General features: G+C 39.9%; 1 protein-coding gene across 1 annotated transcript in view; it reads right to left on the bottom strand.

The window, feature by feature from the left end:
* The window catches only part of LOC103894204 (PDZ and LIM domain protein 5-like), a 44,130-nt gene that overhangs the window by 5,361 nt on the left and 13,587 nt on the right, over positions 1-25,182 (bottom strand). Inside the window, exons 2-5 of the mRNA XM_009273543.2 lie at positions 22,358-22,542; positions 9,742-9,916; positions 3,598-3,778; positions 2,475-2,595 (exon numbers count right to left, since the gene is read on the bottom strand). Coding sequence (XP_009271818.1) covers positions 2,475-2,595; positions 3,598-3,778; positions 9,742-9,916; positions 22,358-22,487 — 607 coding nt within the window. The 5' untranslated portion in view covers positions 22,488-22,542. The remainder of the gene's footprint in view (positions 1-2,474; positions 2,596-3,597; positions 3,779-9,741; positions 9,917-22,357; positions 22,543-25,182) is intronic.

The following is a 25,182-nucleotide window of genomic DNA, read 5'->3' as shown; positions in this document are numbered from 1 at the left end:
AAGGCTCCTGTTTTGGTTTAGTAAGACAGTGTTTTGTATGATGACCTCAAAAAGCATCATCATAAAAGGCATCTCAGCAGGACAGGGAACACAAGTGCTCTGGAAAAACAAAGCCCTTGATGGCTGCCAGTGGCAAGAAATAGCTTCACCGATCGCCTTCATTAATCCATGCTACTGGCATGAATTTGCAAGTGTTTAAACAGAAGACAGACAATAAAAATGTCAAATGGTAGAACACCTCTGTCCAAAACCCTTGAAGGACACCATCTCATGACCATACCATTTCAGATCTTTGCATTTGTGTTCGTACAGAATCTTTTACTGGTATTTTCCTGGTGCCAGTAGTTAAAGCCTTTTGTAAGTTGGCCTGTGGTTTGTGTTGATAAGCTTATTGACTTTTCTTCTGAAGAAAGGGCAATAGATAAGGCAGAACGAAGGGCATCAGCTTTCTTTTGCTTTTGCATGCTGGAATTGTGATACCACAGAAGCCTCCCAAGGCAGACTTCTCATACAGTCACGTATCAATGTTTCCTGCACACAGCATTTTCAAAACTAGGTTACTAACTCTGCATTTAAAAAAAAAAAAGTTCAAAAGTTGCAGATATCTGCACTTTTAATTTAATTTTAGCATCGACATCCAAACCCAGAACATTTTGCAGATTAAATCCCCTTAATACTAATAGCTGTTGCTGTTATAATTTCAAATACAGATTTAAAATTAGAACCCTTCTCTGCACTAGGAAGAAGGAAAGTTGGCAATGACATTTACTCCTTATTTCTTTAAAATTAGTCATAGACTCTTAACTCCAGCTGGACTGAAAGTCTTTGAAGAATGAATATCTCAAATTAACATGTAGTTAGAGAGCCAGAGCCATTACAATGTATCACTGCCAATAACACCTCACAGAATGCGTCTACATTAACTTGTGCTAGCAACTTTCTATCTCAGAAATAAACTTTGCGAGAAGTATAATATGCTTGACATTTTATCCCAGTGTTTCCTGCTCACAGTATAGAAAAGTGCACATTTGTGCACAGGAGTCGTAACAGTAGCACAAATCAATGCACCGCACAACATACGGGTCATTTGGTGGCAGGAACAAGAATTCAATATTAGCAGAACAAACCCGGTCACGAGCTTTCCACCCAAAGAGGAGTTATCGATTCCTCCAGCACTATTTTTGAATCATCAAACGGTTCCAAGATTAGGGGCTTCAGATTGCTTCAGGATGAAATTTCACCGTGCTGTCACACTGGAGGATGCTGCTCATATATCCATTTCCTCTGCTGCTCCACGAATTCAATAGGAGCAACAGTTACTTGTGTCACTGAGTTAGCAATAACCTACCGCGACCTTTTGTATCTGCCAACACCTCATTAAAGCTGCTCTGACGGAGAAATTTTGGATAAGTTTTGCCTGCTTTCCTCATCCTTTCAGTACCTAGCACTCTCCATGGCACCCACTGCAAACAACTGTGGGATCAACCCAGAAGGAAATCTTAGCTCCAAACAGATCACTAGGATTTCATGGTAAATCTCTTCCTGGTCAACCCACTTCCACCTCTAGTTAAACTCTAATGCTCCTTACAGTAGAAGGAAAAACACAGAAAAGGTCCAACTGATGGTTCTAACATGGATGTAAAGAGCATATAGTATGAAAATAGACAATTTTGATATAATTTTGTTTCTTTTCCATTTTGTGGGAATTGTTTTACAAATATTATCTATTTCTTTCCTAGCCCAGAAGGGTACATGAAAAGTTTTAAGCAAACTAGGAAACCAACGTAAATAAAAACTGTTCATATTAATCAAAAAGATACGATTAGCTGGAAGTGCTAAAAACCAAACCAGAATCCCCCTGAACTTCTAAGCCGCACCTTTCACATAATATTACTCATCAGGCTTTCAAGTGCCATAATCGTATCACTGCGTTTTTCCCCAACAGCCTTTTTTTTTTTTTATCCCAAGCTTATGTTCCACAGATGTTATCCCTGATCCTGCAAAAAACTTCCTGGGCAGACTGCTTACTCTTGGAAGTCCCTCCCGGCTGTGAATAAGGTTATTCAGAGCAAAAACAGATTACTCCACTGGCATTTGCTTGTTTAGTAAATAAGCAGATTTACATAAACTCCAAATTATTTTAAAGCCAACCAGAAAGTCACCCTAAAATTAACACTTTGCTGTATCACCGATACCTACAGCTGAGGGCTTAACAGGAGCAACAAGTAAAACCAGTGACAAGAAGCCTGCTCCCGCTGAAGCTGATGAAGAAATTCGCACCAACTTCTGCTGCAAACTCAAAGCATCTACAGCATTTGTTGCTGCTTTGAATTAACATATCAAAGTTACGTGACTTTGCTGGGACACTTCTCCTGAAGTGAAGCTTGAGAAAAAGGAATTATTATTTTTTCCAGCCTTATTAAGCTCTGCTTCCCTGCACAGCCACGGTAAACTTTGGTTGTGTTGCTTCTTACCTGTCTCACAGTAGGGATCGCCGTCTTCTAAGTGGAAGACATTATTGCGGATGGGGTTATGACAGGCCACACACACGAAGCAGGAAACGTGCCAAGTTTGTTTCAAAGCATTTATTACTTCCTGTGGGGATTAGAAAAAGTGTTATTAACACATTATTTTGATGTGATGACTAGACTGTGGTGACCATGCCTCCACACTTGATTCGTTTCAAGAATACTTTGTTTCCTACTGCTACTTTGACAATGGATTGTGCACGCAATCTCTGCTGATGTTAAACTTAATGAGGTGCTTTATTTATGGTACATCTCCTTATTTGTCATAAGCAACCCTTCATATTTTGGAATGTTCAATGTAGAGTTGGACAGATTTAACAACTCATTTGTTCACCTTTTCCATCTTAATTAGGATCTCACCCATAACAGTCCCCTGAAATAAGAAAAGCAGCATCTCCAATGTCTCCTCAAGTGTGTGAATCAAAAGACATCACATAGAAAATTATGACTGCTCTGTGGGGTTTTGGAAGATGCTATAGTGCCAAATATGACTTGAGAATTGTGCTGCCAGAGCCCTGCGTGACCCCAGTTACACAAGAGTCCAGACACATCGCTGTCTGCAGTAAAGCGGCGGACGATCAGCTGGCAGGCTCAAATTAGCAATATTAGTGCCGAGTAGGATAATGCATCTTTCTATCTACACTACCATTGGGAATATTTCAGTACGTCACATCTAGCCAACCAGCATGTTCCCCAGCACTCAGCTTAGTTAAGGAGGATTACTTCTTTTTCTCCCCCCCCCTCCCATTTTGTAAAAAGCTGCCAATTAAAAGCATTTTGCTCAAGAAAATTTAGTAATCACAACAGCTACAGAACAGCTTCATGAAAACAGGAGCTGAACTTGGAAGAGCCAAGGAGACTACAGCACCTTTTCACAAAGAGACTGAAAAGGCTCAACATTAGAAGAGCCAAAAACATACTCTGTATGTGATGGAGCTGAAAAGGTATGTCAGAGTACGTTTGGAGGAATGCAGACTGGGTCAGATAAAAGGGAATTTCATTACAGAGAAGCACTGAACACTGTGGTTATTGTTCCCACTGAAAAACAGGCCACTTGCTGGTCACCTACCCCAAGTATCTTCCTTTGGCACTTTGAACACTCAGGGGCAAAGAACTTCTCATAGCAGACCTCACAATACAGGGCCCCTTTCTCTTCCACAAATCCAATGTAAGCCATAGAGGTTTTGCAATGAGCGCAGTTAAACTCCTCTGGATGCCACGACTTCCCCAAAGCCACCAAGAAGGGTCCTCTGGTCAGAAAGAAGAGATTTTGTCAGCAAATGCCCCTGAGTTGGCTCCTGCAAAAGCTGTTAATAGGCTTAAACTGCGATACCTCTGTGCCATTATTACACTGTTCACAAACTTATACTGCTCCATCCCTCTTTCCTCCTACGGGCTCTAAGAAAGCGTCAAGAGTTGACTAGATCTATTCCCATTGAACTACCTCCCAGAAACACCTGACCACAACAAATACTAATTCTCTTTGCTTCACTGCATTTCAGAGATCTTAGTTTAGAACTACATTCAATACAGTGCTGAAGTGGCTGCTAGGGAAAAGAAGAAGGATGTTCCCTATGTTCCCAGCTATTTCCCTCTATTGCAAAGAGGTATTTGGCTCAGTGGTACAATCGGCTTTCTTTCAGTGTGCATTTGCATCAAGGCCACAAATGTTGAAGCAGACCTGACTCCATTAAGAGCCAATAACACCAGTTTCTTGTGAGACAAAAATTCAATCACTGTCCTTATCCAACAAGTTTGTTACAGGATAACCCACCCCAGTTGTTTGGGTTTTTTATGTTGGTTTGTTTGGGGTTTCCCCGCCCCTCCCCCCTGAAGTTAGTTAAAATATGACCATTTTCTCCAAATACAGAGCCTCCTCTACTACTTGTAAACACAAAATAATGATGCTTTTATAGCATATGTCTGGCTAATGCAACGAGGTTAATAGACATGATGAAATTGTCCATTTCTCAGTCAACAAAAACTTCACAGTTTGTAACTCATAAATCCCAGGCATATGCCATTGTATCTGTATTCATTTGAAAACATATTCAGCATGCTAATTTCTTTAATGAACTTATTTACTTTAATGAGGTGCATCCTAGGTCCCACCAACACTCAACCTTCCAGAATTTATGTTTCAGGTGAACTTTGTGGTTCAAGTTCATCTCCCCCACCAGATTTCCCGTTTTTGCAATACCAAGAGATGCCATTCTTTCAGTAATGCATCACTTTTTTCTGATCTAATACTTCACTGCAAAAAAAGTGTAAGGTACTAATATCACCACCCTGTTGCTAAACATTTTTTTTGAAATCAGGTAAGCTACAAGAACATTTTTGTGTAAGATAAGATTCTCATATGAACAAAGCAACAGCAATAGAGAAGAAAAAAACCCTTAAAATTTGTTTCCAGGGTTATACTGACTGTAAGATGGGAATATAAGCAGGCAGAGGACAGAGGGCAACTTCCTTGAGAGAGGGGGTAACTATTTTCATTTCTCTTTTACATTTTCTCTGGAGATGCTATGTATTTTCAGCAGGATGAGAAGTCAAAAATAAGGGACTCAAACAGATTCAGGACAACTCGCACACCTTCTGAGATGATGAACATATTTAATCTGCAACAGTTTCTTCTATTTACCTCTGATTATCGGAAAGAAAGCAGTGAAAAAGGGCTCCTGGAGAGTAGCTTGTAGCCCTTTAAGGAGGGAGCCGGGGTTGAGCGCAGCTCTCTGGCCCCCGGCTCCCAGCGGATGCCTGAGCAGTGCAAACACTGACCTAACCCGATACCCTCCCGCCGCCCTACAAGCACCTTTTTACATCAATGCCCTTTCAGTTATGTACTGATCAAACAATACAAGCCCTTATGTACAACAAAGTGCTCTCAGTGCGCCGTGTCAGCACGGGCTAATTTAACAGATTCATTAACACGGGGCTGACACTGAAGAGGCTCTCCCGGCTCCAGGTAGGATTGAGTTTCTGGCCATCTGCACCGAAACGATAGGCTCAGTTAGCTCTGCAATGGAAAGAAAGTACGCTAGCGACAGGAGGGGAAGGAATTTTTACAACATCTGCTGCATTTAGCTCTCCAGAGTTTACAGCTCTAACATGTTGAGGTTAGCCATTCAGGACAGCACGCAGGAACCCAGACGGATGGGGAACAGCCCGAGAGTGCATCTATGGAGTTTCTTTCCCAAAGTCCCCAGACAGCTGTGGCCGTGCCCCGCACAATGTCTCCGAGGTGTTCCATTAGCGGGCTGGCTCCCTGCACACACGTGTCCAGAAGAACGCTTTCTAAATACAATTTTACTTTTAATCAGTCCGTAGTTTAAACACGTCAAACTGGTGCTGCAGTTTAATGACACCAGCGACTTAAAAGTTGCCCCAAAGCATGTGGAAGAAAGGAAAAAAAAAACCAAACACCTGCCACATAAAATACACTAAAACATGATATTCAGAACTTGGAGGTGTTCCTGGTCTCTGCATATTTTCACGATCGAAACAATAGCTTCCAGTAATGAAAGGTATTTATTTGCTGTATTCATTTGAAAAGGAGTTTAAAGCCCCGCTTTGAGTAAGAGGGCCATATGCCCGCACTCACACAACCTGATGGGAAGTAGCTAGGGCATGAAATGCTAGGAAGATGGCTGCAGATAGCTTCATCCTTCCTTCCCCATTTAAAAACAAAAAACAATAAAAAAACCCCACATGCCCCTGTCAACTAGAACATATTTTTAAAGGTGGTGCTATAAAAACATGTTCCTTCCATCCAAAGATATGGGATGATCCAACTGGAAACAGTTGTCTATGAATGCGCCTCTATCCCAGGCTACTTTGACATGCTAAGCATTTCTGAACAAATTTCTGGCATCACCACCTAGACCATGTGAACCAAACTCACAGATGGAGGCAAACAGCTGTAATTATTTTTTAATTTTTTTTTAAAAGAGATTCTGATTTATTTACAACAGTATTTACAGAATCTTATGCCCCAAAGGATCACCAGGTATATCAATTTGGTAGCCACCTAAAACATCTGGGTCCTGCATGCAGCAATGATATACGGGCAAATTGGAAGGAGAAGTAAATAACGTACAGGGAATATAAGCGTAATTTTTTACACTTGTAACTAAATATAACTTCATCAGTATGGTCATGAGGTATTAGTATGCCGATAATCTAGCTTCTCATGTGGCTTTTATTATGATAGCAAGCCAGAACTGAAATTTGGTGGTAGAGAGATCAAAAGGACTTCCACATCTGCTAAGTAGGCTAATCACTTTACAGTTAACCATACAGCAGTCTACACTCTGGGAAGTTTCTTTATCTCCTCACTTGAAAATGCCACAATATATAATTTCCGTACGGGAAATGCTGAAGGGAAGCACCATTTGTACTTTCTTCCTTGTGCCTTTAAAATAATTAAGCTGTATGAAAAGGTGACAAAACCAAATCATCATTCACAAGCGGACACGCCACAGAGTGTGTTCTGAATGGAGATCCAGGGAAAACACATGTGGACTTCAAAGGGAGAGCCAACTCTGCGCTGCGGCACCCAGTAAGACTGCCCAGGAATCAGAAGTCTTCATCAGAAAATGTTAGAAGTTTGCCAGATCTTCACAGCAAGTAGATCATAGGAAATTTAATTTGCCTCCAACTTTGATTCTTTCAGACATGGAAAGAAAAGCTTACTTAATGAAGATTTGGAAAAAACTGGAATCTTCAGACAATCACGGTATGAATAATTAAAGCTACATTAAAAAGTTATAAGATGTCTCTTAAGAAATGGTTTTGGCTCAACCAGCCATGGTTATTCTATGCCTGAGTGTAAAGTAACCAACTCCACAGCGCATTTTGGCTTCAAAACAGATGTACAATGCAATGTCACTTGATCCTCCTCCTACCTTTTTGTAGGTAAGGCTACCGCTAAGGGCATGAACTGTAATTATGCTAAAACTTGAATTCAAAATGCCATTGCAGTCTTTCAAATTCACTGTATGCTGTGAACAGGAGGCATATTTGGGATTGATTAACGCACATCAACTCATCCTCAAATGAAACAATGCTTCCTTTTAACAATTGAGGTGGCATTTAACATATGAAGAAATGTAAGGATTTAAATACCACCAGCAAATTACAAAGAAGTTAGAGGTGGGTATCAGTTACTATTCATGAAGAGGTGTCACTTACAATAGGTGAGAATGGCCTGAGTACTGTGAAGTAGGGCTCCACAGTTTCTCCTCATGCAGCAACTAAGGAGCAAAGGTTGCTCTATGGACCAATGCACTCCCTTACTTACAGGGCGGCAGCTCATCTCGTTTTTAATGGTGATCAAAGCTGGGAGAAGCAGCAAGTGATTTAAGGGCCAGGAGGAGAGGTTGGCTGCTCAGGAGCGATCTACAGACTGTGCTGTGAGACCCCATGGCACAGAGCATCAGTGAACCCTGCTAAACCACAGGTGCCTTAAAAGGTGCTGACGTTTCTTGCATGAAAGGTGCAGCATATAGTGGATTTGCTATGTTCACATTCATTTTTAAACTGAAATGATGGTAACAAAAAGGAAGGTGCATGGTTGCTTACATATTATTTACTAGACACAAATCCAAAGCTCTCCACTGCCCAGGGAACAAAAAAGTCAGAATACTAAGGACAGACATGGTGATTATATGGGCCAAACTGCTCAACGAATCAGATCAATCTTATCCAAAAAGCGTGTAGACCTTTTTGATATTAATCTTCCATTTTGCCATGAAGCAAAAAAATCTGGATTAGAAAAGATGTACACCTATGTTGGGAATTTGTTTTTTCTATTGCTTCAAGGGGATTAAGATAATTTTTTTATTATTATTATTACCTTGACATATACGATGGAAGTAGGAAAAACTTCTCCAAAACATCACAGATCAGTTAGCAAAAAGTCCTCTAAAATTAACGTGATGTTAACTGAACTGGTAGTAAACTATCAGAATGGAAATCTAATGGAAGCAAGCAAGCTGGACTCAACTCATTCCTAGAGGTCAAGTGACTTGAGCTAGTTGCATCTTCTGATGCACAATCCAAGCCAGGGCTCAAGAGGCTGTAAAATGCCATAGTAGAAAGGCTGATTTTCCATTGTTCTGAGTTAAACTTGTACAGCTCATAGAGCTCCTCATTTTTCAGAACTCACTTTTCTAATCAAACAAGTCTCTTTTACCATGGTGAAACGTAGTGCAGGGTCTCCTATTTTGTTCACTGAAAACATAGGACATAGATGAATAAAAAAGAAATATTACAATGCACTACTTTCCCCTCGTAGTTCAACAATGCAGATAACTGAACAAGCAAGAAAACATTTTAAAAGAATACATTTCTTCCAATAATCCCAGGAAATCGCTATTTTAGGGAAGAAATAAAATGCAAGGTAGATGAAAATCAGGATGATTTGCACATTGACACAAAAAGTGGTTACAGTTCCCTGGATGAGACAATCATGACTAATTGTCAGAAATCACTGACTGAACAATGCAACCCAGATTCAATTCTTCCTCCATATGAACTTCTGGCTAACAACAGGATATCTTAGGGGCTCAGCAGAATTTATTTAACTTAATCTCATTTGGCAAACTCATTTTTGTGTTGCTTAATCTTTTATACCCATGTCATACAAGTCAAGGACACTAGCTACCATAATACCCAAAGGCCACAGAGCCCACCAAAGAGCTTGAAGTCTAACATTGCAGGGAATTGTTATTAATCCAGACCCAGCAATTGTTAAGCCTCTATTCCTTGCTTTTCTTATATGGATGGAGCCTGCTATTTTTCTTCTTCCTAATTAGAAATTCTGGTTTATAAATCAGCATTTGTGACAAGTTAGTCTTTATAAGACTGTACTCTCTCATTGGTTTCCAATTTGCTAATCTTCTCAATTTTATTGGAATGGGTGTATAAGTGAAAACTAACTTGTTTACTTTGCTTTGTTTTCACTTTTGCTCTACTCCACCCAGCTTTCTGGTTCTCTGTAAAACAGGTTGTAAGGCTGTGACTGTTAGCAGTTCACAATGTTTTCCTCCATCATTACTCTCATTCTCAGTTTTGTTAGATAAACCATGCGTGAAAACAGTGTTCTGCATTATTGAAATGGAGCCTTAAAACACTTGTGACTAAGGAATCAAAACCCAGGAAAGCAAAACAAAGCCCTGCTGTCAGAGAGCCTGCAGGATGAGGAGATACAAACCTAATGACTTGATTACAGTGCGCACACATGGGAGTACGCTTTCCCGCAGGAATATGCTCTGCCCTCTGAACCAACGTGTCTTGCTCATTTAGCTGAGGTGCTGTCGCAAATTTTTCAGTCGGGTCAGTTGTTCCAGGTGGTTTAATACTGTTTGAAGTCCATCCACTGGCAGGAGCTGGAGAAAGAGTGCCAAAAGCATTTAGAAGACCATCTTTTCAGCACCAAGTAAATTATTTTGAAATACAAGCAACCGGCAACATTTGCCTAACATCTTTGTCTAGTGTATACTTAAAGAAACAAACTAAAAAGCATTTCTTTTCCCCTCCTCCCCCACCAAGTAAGTCCTACCTACTTTATGAAATGTCTGTGAAATAACACAGAATGGTTTTGGCTAACTTGTAGAAGTAGTGGACAGATTTCAACATACTAAAGAAGTTAGGTGAAAGAATATAAAACCTGTGAAGGTATTATTTTGCTTTAGATACGAAAGCTGAAGCCAACAATATCACTGTATGAACGGAGACAGCAGAGTATGACATACCTACTCAAAACATTTTACAGTGAGTGCAATAGGTCATACATCATTACTAACAGATTAAACAAGTACACATTCAATACAACACGTACAGGAACTTAAAATATATTACTGTATAAGAAAAACATATTTCTAAATCAAATTTAAACACTAGTCTAGATCACTAGATACCGCCAATCTGAAGCACTCCAAAGGCCACATTCACATCCTCCTTATAAAAGTTATGACACTGAAATAAAAACCTGACGCTTTCAGAAATGTATACATCCACACATTCCCATTTGTGCTCAGGTTTTTAGAGTTGTAGAATAGACATAAGCTTTTACGGAGTACAAAAAAATGCATTTACAAAAATGAAAGGCACAGATGATACTGTTGCCAAGGGTAACGAAGAAACAAACAGTCCTCTGCTTTTCTTTCTCCTCTACTGATATATGTACCTTGGTAACGTACAAGCTACAGCAACAGGAGTTTATGGGAGCAGTTACTCCTGTCAAGTGGAGAATTCTTTTTCATTTTCAAGTATGCTAAAAAACCCCACATTTCCATAGCCTTTTGTTTATAACCACAGGCAAGAGAAACCGTGAGTGTTTACTCAGTGTCCTGGCTTTAGTATGGCCGTACTAAACCTTGTAAATCAAAAAGTGAAATTAAGATCTGAGTGGAAGCTCAGAGAGAAACAACGAAAGCAACGACAGAGACGTCGGACAGCGCAGGATGATGCTTCTGTTGCAATGATGCAGCTCTCCAACACAAGGTCAGGGCATCAGTAGGTAGCTTTGCAAAAAAACTAGTTTGTGGAGCTGTTAATCTTTGTGCCAGTCTTCCTCTCCTATCTTTCATATCATCTTCCAGGGAAAAGATGAAGATTGTTTATCATTATCTCCCTTAATGTAACACTGATCAGCCTCCGCCCTACAGAAAAGTTGCAAATACCTTTCAGGTAAAACATTGCATTCCCTGCTCAAATGGAAGTGGCGTACTAATTCACAGAGAAGATAAATTTAAGTGACAGTGAATATGACAGAAAATTCAACAGAAATGCCAATCCCTTGCTATTTACAGAAGTAAGATAGCCACACACTACACAATTTAATCAAAACAATATAGTGAACTTTAGTTAACAAAACCCCCCTCTACTCATCCGTATTTGTAGGCTAAGGCAACACAGCTGGAAGAGAAATCCTTTTTAACACCAATACTTTTGTACTATAATTATGCTCGGTATTAATCCACTGAAATGGGCTCAATAGCTACTTTTGCTTACTCTTTCTTTGTATGAAGAAGCAATATAGTCATACATCTTTTTTTGTCTAACTGGCTGGTTCATCAATTTTTCTCGAATCAGGTAATTTCAAGACTGACATATTTTTGGATCCTTTTCAGTATGTGAAGTAGCAAAAAGTATACCAGTTCATCAGGGGGTTTTTGTTGTGTTCTTTTTTTAAAAAAAATACAAGACTACTGAGTATATTTAATGTCTAATTAATTAATTTGCAATATCTTAAAAAAATAACATCTTGATTCTAGAAACATTCAGCATTCCTGAGTAGAAAGTATTTAGGAATAAAAGCACTTGATCTTGAACAAGTCACTCTGCTACTGTAGTTCATTTTAGATTATAAATGCCTGCTAAACTGAAAACATAGGAACAGATAAAAATGGAAAAGGTGGCAGAAAGGCTTTGAAGACATGAACAAAAGTGGTTTTGATTAATAGCACTTTCCTCCTCTGTCATCACACATGGCCTTCTAATTTTCAGATCCCATTTCATGAGAAGACAAAAATACACACTAAAACCAAATCTGTTTGAAGACTGCTTTTGCCATAAATCAAATTGCAGCGCAGCTTCTAGTATATTGCTAATTTCTGTTTAAGTTATCTGCTGAATCCCAAAGCCCATTCAGACACATCAGCTAGCTCTTGTTTGCACTGTGTAGTTAAAAAATTCCTTCTGCTTGTTTAAAGGGGGGGAAAAAAAAAGTACAAACACCACAATTATCCCCTTTTCTTTGGTCTCATTACAGCTTTCATTAATGCTGTTTTTATGAATGATGCATTTCTGAATACTACCCAACTTTAAAATTACTACTGACCAGGAGCAGGATACGTCTACATAAACTTTCTCTCAGAGTTGTTACGACAAATCGGTCATTTCTGAGTTATTCAAAGCACTAAAAAAGGAGAGAAGGAGATAGTCCATCAGTCTGGAAAATAACTTCTGTCTATTAAAGACCCTATGTTAAAACAAAAATTCTCTTTTAAGCGAACCATACTATAAACCACACAAATTAGTACTGTGTTAAGCAAGAGGTGTGGCCTAAGCACAAACAAACTGGGCATTTAGTGTTGAGGACCAGCGAAGGCAAATGGACCCACTCCACTTCCACTGAAATTGGTGAACTCAAGTTCAACGCCCAGACCTCCAGCAGATGCAGGACTCCCATGGAATCACAGCCACAATGCAAACAGAATAAGGGGAGTAACAAATAAGCCCTAAGCCTTCAGATACTTCTATATTTGCCAGAATATTTTTGGATACTGGACAAAAACTAAGTTCTAAAAGGCCTTTTGCCTGTCACTATTTGGTCTGCTATGATGGGAACGATATCTAATTGATGACCGCAGATGCCATCAGCAGCTGAGAACTAAGACAGAAAAGGTTGCCTTCTGCTCAAATATCCTTGAAAAGCAAGACCTTAAAGCATTTTATTAAATGCCTCCTTCTTCCATCTCTTGAGGCCAGTGTAAAGCCAGGAAGCTCTCTGCCCATGCTCCCAATTTGTCCCCACAGCATTCTCTCAAGGGGTATTTTTCTCTTTGCTGGTATTCACATTGACCTCATTGGTCTTGCACAGTATTAGTCCCCTCTATTCCTGTTCTGAAGTGGACTCACGTTTCTTCCAGTTCAGATTTTTCATCCTAAAGAGGAGTCAGTCTGCTTCCATTGCCTTTAGCTCCATACTCTTACTAAAGAAAATACACCAGTGAAGTGCAGTAATAGCTATTTCACCACATTTATTACACTGGTTTCTTTGTAAACCTTCTAGAGCTGTTCTACTAGATTTTTTTTCACCATAGATCATTCTCCCTTTCTCACCGCTTGATTTACCTCAGCCTTTTATCTTCCTCATTCCCATCTGAACACCAGCCTGAGGACAGCTTTTATTGCCCACTTGTGTCTTTCCATAGGCCAGAAACATGCCTTTAACACTCCAGTAATTTTAGCAAAGGTTCGTTACTTCCACTGCAACCCACAGAGCATTTTTTGTTGGTGGTGGTATTTTTGTGTTTTTGTTAGTTTGTTTAAAAAAACCCCACTATTAGTTCCCTACTTAAAGTCTATATGAATTCTCAGTATTTTTTTCCAACAATATTCCACCTCTTGTAGCTACAGAATTTTAAATATTAGGTCTGCTTCCTTGTTTAGAATGAACATTGATGTTTCCTAACTATCCCTTCTACTTAAGCAGCAAGTTAACTACTGTGCTGGACAAGATGTTTTTTCTCAGAGTTCCCACATTCTCCTCCTCTCCTTTCTCTTCCCTATGCCCTTGGAAACCTTTCAGATTGAAAGACAACCACACGATTTAAAGAAAAACATCAGGCCCTGAAAACTTATGCAGGTGTTTTTCCTTGCAATGAGAAGCTTTTACCAGGGCACACCAGTAATAACAAAGTAGGTACAAATTATTACACTCAATCTAAGCAAAGACCTCTCGACTCTTGGCAATCAGTTTGAGCCCTCCTGTGGTTTGTGCTTTACACTTTGCTTTTTACATTTTACATATATGATTTTGGATCCCATCAGCAGCTCTGCTCTCAAAGAGTGCTGGGGAGGTGCCCTGGTACCCGAGATCTGGTGAGATGCACACACATTTTTAATTGCAAACGATGGCCGAGTGGGGAGGGAAAAGGAAACAACTCCAGCTGCCTCACAACACAATCTCACCACGTATTTTCTGGGTGCCACCTTTGTTGCCTGAAATGGGACAGGGTGCAGCAACTTTCGTGGGTGCTCTGAAGAACTGTAAATTATAAGAAGTAAATACAATAAATAAATAAATAAAAGAAATTCTAATTTATAAGAATTATACACCTCATCAGGAGCTATGCTACCCTGAGTGCCAGAGAGGTTCAGGTTCTCCACAAGTCACGAAAAGATCTCTGTGGCCAAATTTCGGAGTTTTGCAGGCTTCACTTCACCTTCATTCTTTTTAATTAAACCTTTTAAAGCACTGTTGATTTGCACTTCTGTATTGTCATAGCTGGCTTTTCTAAACCAGAAAACACTCTGTACCCAACTATTAACTTTCTACTTTATTAGGTTTAAGTTTAGCAAACCCTCAGTGTTTGCTTTCACTAAACTCCTTGGTATGGCTAGTTTAATATTTAACAAAGTTTTAGGCAAAGTAAAGAACTGGCTTTTTTTCTTTTTCAAAAATCCCAGTGTGACTTTGCCCTCGTTAGACTAACAATAGGCTGTTCCATCGCTGAGCACATGGATAACTGCAAACACTGGCGAAAGGCTTGGAAGACAAAGGGAGAAAGGCGGATACGTGGCGGTGCCAAAGTCACTTTGACAGAGGTTCTCCGGTACGTAGCAACAATACAACAGCCTGAACTGTTTAACGCTCACTTAAACATAACATCAGACTTCATGTAATATCTATAAATAACAATGCTACTTTAAGCAGTGGGAGTGCCAGAACTTCATTTTAAAGTGTTCTAACTCAGTGATTTATACGCTGCTATCAAACTACTGTATTATAAATGGAAAATATAAAGCTTCAGACGTCCAATTTTCTGACTTTTCTTAATATATCTGTACAGTAAGAAATCTTCCTGTTCCTTCCCTCCAAACCAAACAGATGGCCGGATGAAGCAACGTGTCCGAAAAGCTCGGCTGTCAGCTCGTTACATTAGCCGTATATAACCCCCCCCATCCACTCCCAGGCCTGTGTGAAATCGCACAAGTTCAATGGCGGAAGCTACAGGACAAGCAAGAGGGGAGGAAAAAAAACAAAAACCACAAAAAAAACCCAACCCAAACCCCTGTGTTCAGCAGTTCTCCTTTTGTCTCCTACGGAGTCTTGGAAGCACAGTCAGAGCTGAACCCCTGCTGCTGATTAAAGGCAGAACAGGAAGGATTAAACCATTATCATGTCTTTAAATGCCGGCGAAGGCTGGTATGCGCCCCGTGGAAAATCACAACAGGTGCCACCCCGGCCCAATTTCAACAACCCCTGCAACTCCAGGGGCTAGTTCCTGCACTAGCACCCAGCCTTTCAACTGGAAAGGCTCCGGCTAAATTAGCTGTAAAGCATCTTAATTAAAATGAGTATGGCGGTTTTGGCTCACTCAGCCTGTCTCCTTGTGATTTGTTACATCACATACCGTCACAAATTTGGCACAACTGGCACAACTGGCGTCGCTTTTACCGAAAACGTGCCTCGAGGAGAAAGAGAAAACAAAGACCTGTACAATAGTGTTTCATTGCTCTGGACTGACAGTTTAGAAACCCATTTGGTAGCTTTCCGCCAATAACATTTTGCCTCCCTTGCTTTTAGCTCCTGTTTTGACCTCGACAGCTTGACTATGCCTGCGGAAAACATGACTGTCCAGTCTTGCTCACATGCAGATTATCTGCCAGTTTCATGGAGCTGATGTTTAACATTGAATAGTGATAAGAATGCATTTACCAGAGGAATATTGACTTTTCATTTGTTGAATAAATATTAGGCATAATTTTTGGTTGTCCTACACCTGTACATCTGAACAGGACACACCACTGCTCTGAGCTGGTGCTAGCGAATGAAGGGGAACTGATCTGGTGAGCCAGTCCATGACAACAGTCTAGTTGCTTTTTAAGAAATCAAAGATGACGAGCATCTAATTTTGCAAGTTGGTGAATATTCCCACTCGATGAGTGTGAAATAACCACAGAGACAAATAATCTCTTCATCTCTGTTTAAACGACTATAGAAAGGGACATGCATCTATCTGATTTAGGTATGCAATTAATTTAATTGCATTGTTGCACAGCTTGGTGCAACAGCACATGAATTTAGCAACATCAGATCACAGGAAAATTGTCAAAGGTCATATATGTAACAAAGCTGAGTTTCTGTTCAGCATATCCTGTAGTGAGGTACACCAGGTCATTCCGTCTCCAACAAGTAGGTGGTACACTTCTGCATCATTACTATGATCTGCCCCTTCTTAAATATAAACATTCAAGTTTTAGAAACACATTCATTTTTTCACCATGTCTGCAGGAGTTACAATTTCATACTACCATCAAATTAAGGTTGACATTTATAAATTACTCTGGTTTCACAATGGGTTTTGCTTGGCTAAGTGACTTCACATTACTTAATTTGAATAAATTCTTGTGGTTTGCTGTCACATGACAATATAATCATTTAGATTAGATGAAAAATTAATAACAGTCCATACACCAGGATCAGGAAGCTTTTGTGTTTTGACCTGTCAATCATACCACTTTTCAGGACAAGACTTTCTGTTTTTACAAATGGTGACTGTATCGTGGAGGAGCAATCTTTAACAATCTTCTTTAGCGAAAAATACTGGAACTGTTTATATTTTGGGACTGTTTCTAGCAGAGGCCTTACCAACAATATAAGGATTTGCCTTAACAACTCCTAGTGTTACTCCAGTTTCTTCCCCAACTCCAGACCATGGTCCTCAACGGGCACGTAGCCTCTTGAACCCCTATAATAATTAGTCCTGCCTTTAATTTCCTGTTCTACAAAGGAAACAAATTGGGATGAGATGGCCCTAAAAAAAAAAAATTGCAGAAGTTTATGAACAAGGTGATGCTGACACAATAGTTTGGTTACCTTTTCCATGCAAAATTATTCCCAAAGCCGAAGGGCCATCAACTTAACTTACCCAGTAAGTGTGGCCTGTAAGGTCAACAGAACTGAGATAGGGGCTAGGGTAATTACAAATGAAACACAGAAAAACAAAGGTGACAAAGACAGAAAGCGCCACAGTCCATCCCTTTATAGATGTTGAGCAAGGCCTTACTGGCAGGACAAGCATTTTGTGATAGCACAATAAATCTTGGTGCCTCCCTTTCCCTCTCCCCAGCTTCATACTGTTTGACCTTATGGCCAAACTCCCCAGTCTGATACGGTCTGGATTTTTACCCCATTTTCCTTTGTAAACCTCTACAGAATAAGTCGCAAGGAAGGAGACAAAGACCCAAAGTGTCCGTATATGCAGGACAGGATGTCAAATCACACCTAGGAGCAGGCTTGTATTTTCTTCTGCTTTTAAAATTATCGAGGGAATGGGAAATAGAAAAAAAAAAAAATGCAGCAAGACAGCACACTAAGGATAACTCCAGAGATGGTAAATGCAAGTCTACCAAACACACGGAAACAACTGCAAGGAAATAGCAGAATTTTTCAAACAAAGTTGCCTGGGGAGCAATTTTTCTATGCTTACAGTTAGCTTCCAAGTGTGTTCCCTCTGCTGAAGGGAGCATGTGCTTAACACATGTGCTGGCTCGGGATTAGGCAACTGACAGTTGTGGGTATTGCAGAATATGCTGACATTCCCAAGCAGCTCTACTGGAAGGGGATTATATATCCCAGTGGTATCAGGCTGAAAGAGACCCTGGGAATAAGGAAATTGGCACACGCAGGTAACTGGTCACTTAAAAAGGCAAGCTTTGGACACTTCTATTGTAAACCCGTCCCATCCCATCCTCATACTCAGCTGCCAAGCCCAGGAGGAATGAAGGTCATCGATTGCAATGAAACCCTCCTCTCCGAGCAGCAAGCCAGCTTTTCTGGCTACCAGCTGTACCAGCTCACCACAGGACCCCCCGTGATCCCACCGGACCCCTGCGAGCGAAGCAGGACACTGCCTGCCAAGCTCCTGCGTGGGAAGGCAGGACGCGGTGCTGGCAGTGCCGTGCCTGGTGCCCAGCCTCTCTGGTCCCCACTGTGCCAGCAGCTCACACTCCGACAACAGCGTTTTGAAGATGCTGGGAAAGAGGCAGTGATTTTGCGTGAGAAACGTAACATTGGAAGTCCCAACCGCTTCTGACCATCGCAGATCCTGCTGCGCTTTCCACGAGAACAGTTCATCTTCTGGCCGAACTCCAGTTTGTGTAACTGCATTTATTGGGTAATTATACTTTCTTAAATTGTCCCAGCAGTTTCAATTTGCCACGGTGCTATTCACTTCCTTTCAAGATGCCGTGGAGTGTTACAGCGTGCTGACAAGCAGCTGTTAGGTTTCACCCAAGAAGTGACTGCACGGCAGTGGCGGGTGAAAGCCATTCCTGTGCGTGCATCGTGTGCTTGCACGTGGTACCAGGACTGTAAAATGCCTTGGGGTTCCTTGGGAGTGAGCAATGCTATATAAGTGTAGGGTAATAGTTAGCTATCACATAGTAACATAACTCACTGTGATGTAGCTAGGATGTTGTGGGCAATTTTTTTTGAAATTGAATATAATCTATAAAATATAAAAAAACGTGTCCCTCTGGTGGGTAAACAGAACATCAGAGCTCAACAAATTATAAATTCTAGACTGTACACTTAACACACAGTAACAGCCACAATTTGACTTATTTCAACAACTGAAAAAAAATCAACAATACAGACAAGAGAGGCTGATAGCAAATGCATTATTTGGAAACCTCTGTCCAGGCAGATGTCACCACCGCACTGTGTGCACACCCCACCTGCCCCCCATCTTCAACTCCTTGTGCACCCAATACGCCAAAGATCAGATTTTTTTCGTTCATTTGTTTGACAAGCCAGGCTTTTATCCTGCTTATCCAGCTTCTCACCCATGCCTTAAAAGTAAGCGTGAGGCAGCCATCCCTCATTTCCTCTACCAAATCACTGAGGAATCCTAATATCAGGATTTTATTCCAGAGAGGGATAAAACCTCTGTTACCTTCACAGTGGGTGACTAGCATAGTAGTGTTCGTGGGTACCCCAGGAGTGCCCTCCAAGAGCAGATGAGGATGGTTCAGCTCCAAGAGTGCTGTCACTGCAAGACCACCGGGATCACAATTGACTTCTGTACAGAGAAACCCAGTGCCTGAAGCACCTCCAGGTTTGCTACCTCAGGCATTCATTTTAGACTATCTTTTTCCTCCGTACCTTTTTTTTTTGCCAGGTCGTGAAATAGAGATCAATGGAGATCATACCCCAGTTCCAAAAAACCCCCTCTGACACCTTCAGGCATCTCTGCACAATCTCAAAGGAAAAAAAACCAAAACCCCAAAAAATCCAAAACCCTAAAGCAAAACCCAAACCAGAAACCATGCTACTTTTAATAAAAAAATATAAGGGTATTCTCTGGTGGTCTATCCAAGAAAGGGAGATTCCAGCTAATAAACTAAAAGATGCTGCCTGACGAAATGACTTACCTGTGTAGTCAGACATCTTAATAAATAAAATCACTGGTAATATTCATGCCATGCCATCAAACAGCAGATTACAGCTTCCCCAAACACAAACAAAATCCTGCAACATATCTGCTTTGCTATGGAAACAACTTAGTGTTACATACAGTATTCATTAGAAGGGTGAGTGCTATTAGAGCTACAAAACTGTACTCCAAAAAAGTTTCTGCTATTAATAGCGTACTGATATACACATTTATATAAGATTATGTCTGTCTTCTAATTATTTCCTAAGCTAGATTTCAACTATGAAATCAATCAGGCTCGGGGGGGTGGGGTGTTTGTTTAAAATTTTGTCAGGCCTACGATCTACGAAACCAAATTTTGTTTGGCCTGTGAAGCACTGGCAATTTTACTTTAAAGAACACTTTATGCTCACAGACTGCAAACAAACAGCAGAATTAATGACTGAAGTCCAAACATGCCCTGAAACAGTTATAGTCTTTTCCTTCAACATCTGACTAATTTTACCAAAACACTCAACTATTGAAACGGTTTTACCTGTCAGACTGCTGGTTTCAGCCTTATTGAGTAAGCTCAGGTACAGCAAAACTTTGGATATTTTTATTTTTGCGCTTCCCCATTTTAGGAAACTTTGAGTTTTCAATGCCTCTCTCTCCTACAGTTTTTACTTCTGGCTCCCCCAGTATTTTTGGGGAGGTGATGACTTCGCTTCTTCGGAAGTTAAGCACTACATCCCAGGCCACTACAGCAAGGCAGCACAGAGCTGACATCCTCATGACCATTGCCTTCCACCAGCTTCTCTGTCAGAATGAATTACATACATTTTTTGTAAGCTATTCTGGAACATAACAGCCAATAATTCTCCGGCTGGCTTTACCCCTCACCTACCTGTTTGGTACCTCTAATGTGGAAAAAAGAGAACTTCATATTATCCAGAGCATGGGCACAGATTTTCAGAGAAGTATGGAATCAAGTGTAATTTAATTCATCCTTATAAATCTTTCTCCTTCATGTGTCCATCATAAAAAAATAATAAAAATAATTTCTATTTCAAACATTAGACTTATATTAATACTAAAGCATGCTAGTAGGATTTAGCAATGAAACACCTACCAACATAATGAAAATGGCTGTGGTACTACTGAAACCCCAAGTTGACAGGTGGTTTCTGTGCAAGTGAAATAAATTTATCACTTGGTGAGACAGAAAAAGAATTACACCAAACACGTAGCACCATCAGTCACTTATTAAAATGCAGGATTATCATATTCCCACAGATGCTTGCTTTAAGTACACATGCTACCAAAAATGTAATTTTAAAAAGAGTTTGTTTTTTTTTTCCTCTAATGATACCTAACTCAAAGAAGTAAAACAATGCTAGAATTAAACTGATCTAAATTTAAAGAAGTCTTTACCTTGTCCTTAAGAATATACTCGATATCTGACAGGTAAGTATAGAAATGACAGTGTATTGCCATCTTGAGGCTTGCTAGCAAAACTGCATGTCCAAAACAAAATACATGTATTTGTTACCAGGCACAACAGTAATTTAGCCAGATGTGCCAAAGTCTTTATAAAACATACAGCATTAACACTATATGTTTTATCTTTATTTTTATGCCAGGGCCTCTGTAGTTCCTTTTCTGGACTGGATACAGTTTTAAAGAGGGAAAACCCTTTACAGTAGAACTGGAAAAAAAAAAAATGCTATTTAGCACCTTAGATCCTGTCTGAAGGAGAATCAAGAATATTCACCTCATTCTTTCAAGAAAAATCTGCAGTTAAAGCTTAATTAGTAATACAGATTTCCCAGATCCTTTGAAAATACTACTCAAGTTTAGTTCAGCACCAAAGAGTGATTCAATTTAAGAACCAAGTTACATTAAAAGATTACCCCAAAATACTGCATGTAATATTACAAAAATATAGGTACACAATTACACATATAGCATTTCTTAATACAGATATGGTTATAACATAGGAGCGTCCATAAAGAAAATGGCATGCTTTCCAGACATAAGACATTTTGGTGCTGGTTTAAAGGGGTAAGAATCACCAAACTACATTCAAAGGTAATAGCTATTTAAATTGTCCTTGCAAGAGCCCACCTTTAAACAAATTTCCATATCACAAACCTATGCAACACTCTGGCACCCTGCTCAAATAAAACCTACAAATGCCAAATACATAACCACTCTAATGTTTTAGTCTTTTTTTTTTTTTTTTCTTTTTCCAAATTAACATCTACTTCAGAACAGATGACTTGGAAAACATGTGTCTGTTGATATTCCCACCCCTGAAATGGCATGAAATATGCTCTGTTGAATTTACAGTCACATGGGAAGCGCCAAGTTGAAACTGTGAGGTGTGTACATGTATATAGTCGATTGGTATATATGCTTTTAATAGACGTCAGAGACATCTGATTTTGCTTGTTTGTGAAACCAATTACATCTGTGAGGCTACTTACAAAGGGCTACTGGTTTACTAGAACTGCTAAAGCTGTTTTTCTTCTCCTCTTTTCTAGACAAACTGGCCTGTACTCAAAACACACAAATAGCCATTTGAAGGCTGTTGTTTTTAGACCCATGGTGAAGTATATTTTCCTGAGCTATCCAAAGGTCTTTAAGCGAACAAGAAAAAGCCTCACTGAAAGTTACCTGCTTGGTTTGCAGGCTGCCAGCCTGAGTACTTGGCAGCCCCCAGGGGTCCCGTTGGCTTGAGGGCTCCAGCAGATGTGGTACTGGCGAAAGCAGGTCTCACGTCGGCGTTTTCTTGGCGGGCGGGCATGCTCCTTGCCGAGGCGGCCGTAAAAGCAGCGGGCTGGGTAGCCTCCAGGGAATCACTGTTCAGAAATGAGGGAGGAAAAAATAAAATGCATTTCTTGCTAGAACAAGAGCATTTGTGAAACAGAGATGTGGAGCAACTTCACTGCACCCTGGTGCAACAGAGCAGCACCCACTACTCTGTCATCACCGATGCTGGAGTGATCACCCCACAAGAATGCTGTGGAAGTTCTATTTTCAAGCTGTTTTTTAAGAACTGGACACTTGAGTAATTTCTGCCAAAAGTCAATATAGACAACTAAATCCCTTCACAATTTCCATTTAAAATAATTAAGTATTAGTGCGATACAGGTTAAAGCAGGACCCTTACTGTAAATTTGGTACACTCCCAGACTTTTTCAATACTTTTTTTTTTCTTGGAGAGTAGGCAAATATTCATATAGTCAGAGTATACTTATAGATCTTAATGAAAATCATCAATCTAAAAGCGACTTATTAATTATATGCAATTTTCTTTTATGGGCCACTGCTCCCCCAAACGAGTAAGTATTTTAAAAGAGTTATAAGTTTCTTAATTCACTAACAACATGCACAATATTTTATATTGCCTCTTTAGAGCAGTTTACAGCTGCTTTTATATTTTTAAGGGTTAGCAGAACTCTTTTAGCTATTTAAAAACATGTAAAAGCGACTTATTAATTATATGCAATTTTCTTTTATGGGCCACTGCTCCCCCAAACGAGTAAGTATTTTAAAAGAGTTATAAGTTTCTTAATTCACTAACAACATGCACAATATTTTATATTGCCTCTTTAGAGCAGTTTACAGCTGCTTTTATATTTTTAAGGGTTAGCAGAACTCTTTTAGCTGTTTAAAAACATGCATGATGAAAACTGCACTTAATCACAATTCATGTAGAGTGTAAGTAGCCACTAATTACATTGCCAGCAAAAAAATTTTTCATTTCTCATTTCCAGAGGCTGTTCAAGAATGAGGAAGTTATCATAAAATTTTTATGCAGTGTAACAGTATTTGTGTAATAGATATTTGCCTTTGGGAAGCTGAAAACAAATATTTTCATTAAAAATCTTCAAAGTAGAGGAGTAATTGCTAATGAAGGTCATTTGCAAACTAAGAGGATCACAAAAACAGGAAGTGAACTCAACAACGTTGCGAAATACAGCCAAAACAATTCCAAATACATATTTTGTGCAATCTGGAAATCCATCAGTTAACACATTAGAAGCCTTGCGTTCTTTCCTCTACTGAAGAAAAACAAATTTACAGCACACGTGCATCGTGCATATTTCACCAGGGTCATTCACAGAATTATAGATTGTGCCAAGTTCGTAAAGTAGAAATCCTTGAGCTATTTTTACTTTACAAGTATTGCACATGCACAATATTGCCTTGGCCATACAACATGCAAGAACTTGAACACACCATGAGGCCAAAACGCAAGTTCATAACCTTGATTTTTTTGTCTCTAGATTTACAGGGTTAATAATGGATGTATTTAGAACCTTTTTCTGGGTAAGGGATAAAAAGAGATTCACAGTTTAGAGAATATATCTGAATGCTCAGTTTAATGAATAACAGCTATTGCATTTGTAGGCTTTTGATAACGGCGGTAGCTGTGCCAAACTGACACTCTGATGGATTTGCTATATGCAGCGTGCACAAGCCCAGTGAAGCACATTCTGTTATGTTCATATGTTAAAAGATATTTTAAGACATTTGTATAGCGCAAATGGAGGCATTTAAGGTACACGTTAGACTCCTTAAAGGCTTAGGATACAAGTCTTTAACAACAGATTTTGAGGCAGCAGAGATATACTGCATAAAAGCGCTGTTGCAAACTGAAAGCAAAAGGATAGGAAGACATCCTCTGACATAAGTAGCAGGCTCAGTAGTTGAAGACAAGGTAGTTTAGGACTGGCTTCCACTATGAAAAAGTGTGTGTCTGCAACTTCAGTGTCACAGAAATCTCCTTCTATGCTGTTGAGTACATTTGACACGTAACCCATCAAACCTACTCCAGGCCAGAGCCCCATTACAACTTTAAGAATTCCTCAAAATACTGTTGGTCCTAAAAAAAAGAGCGCTTCCTCCTTCTCCATCCAAAAGACTCATCACCACTCATCAAATCACTTTTAAAGTCTAGCACCTCTTTGCTGCCTTTGCCTTTGTCTGGAACATATAAATCATCCATCATAAATAAGAAAATCCTGCTGAGCCAGCAGCTGTCTTTACACAGAAGAGGCTACTTAACAAGCCTCAAAAATGGATGCAAGACAAGCAAGAAGAGTATCCTTCAGGGAGAAGAAGTATAGAAAAATGTAGAAACAGCTGAGGTGTGCTGCTGGCAAACTGCAGCCTTATAGTAGGTATAGGTGAGGAATTACACTGGCACTAGCCACAAGGCTAGTTGCAATGCCAATTTGTACTTCCACCATTGCCATTTTTGTGGTTGAAATGTTGAGGCTTATGCATGACATGGCATGCTAGTCCCTCAAGCAACAGATTATGGGAGACACTTAGGCTTTCATTTAGAAAACAGAAAGACTGGAAAGGTGAATCCTAATGACCCCAAACTAAAAGACAATGATAAACCCAGCTACAAAGCCACCTGTGATTTTTGACCACCTCTGGTGGTTTACGTGCCAGGAGCATATCCTAGAGAGAAGCTTCCCAAGGGA

The sequence above is a fragment of the Aptenodytes forsteri genome, unplaced genomic scaffold (assembly GCF_000699145.1).
Source record: "Aptenodytes forsteri isolate BGI_AS27 unplaced genomic scaffold, ASM69914v1 Scaffold93, whole genome shotgun sequence".
Taxonomy (NCBI): domain Eukaryota; kingdom Metazoa; phylum Chordata; class Aves; order Sphenisciformes; family Spheniscidae; genus Aptenodytes; species Aptenodytes forsteri.
This window is presented reverse-complemented; position numbering and strand designations above follow the sequence as displayed.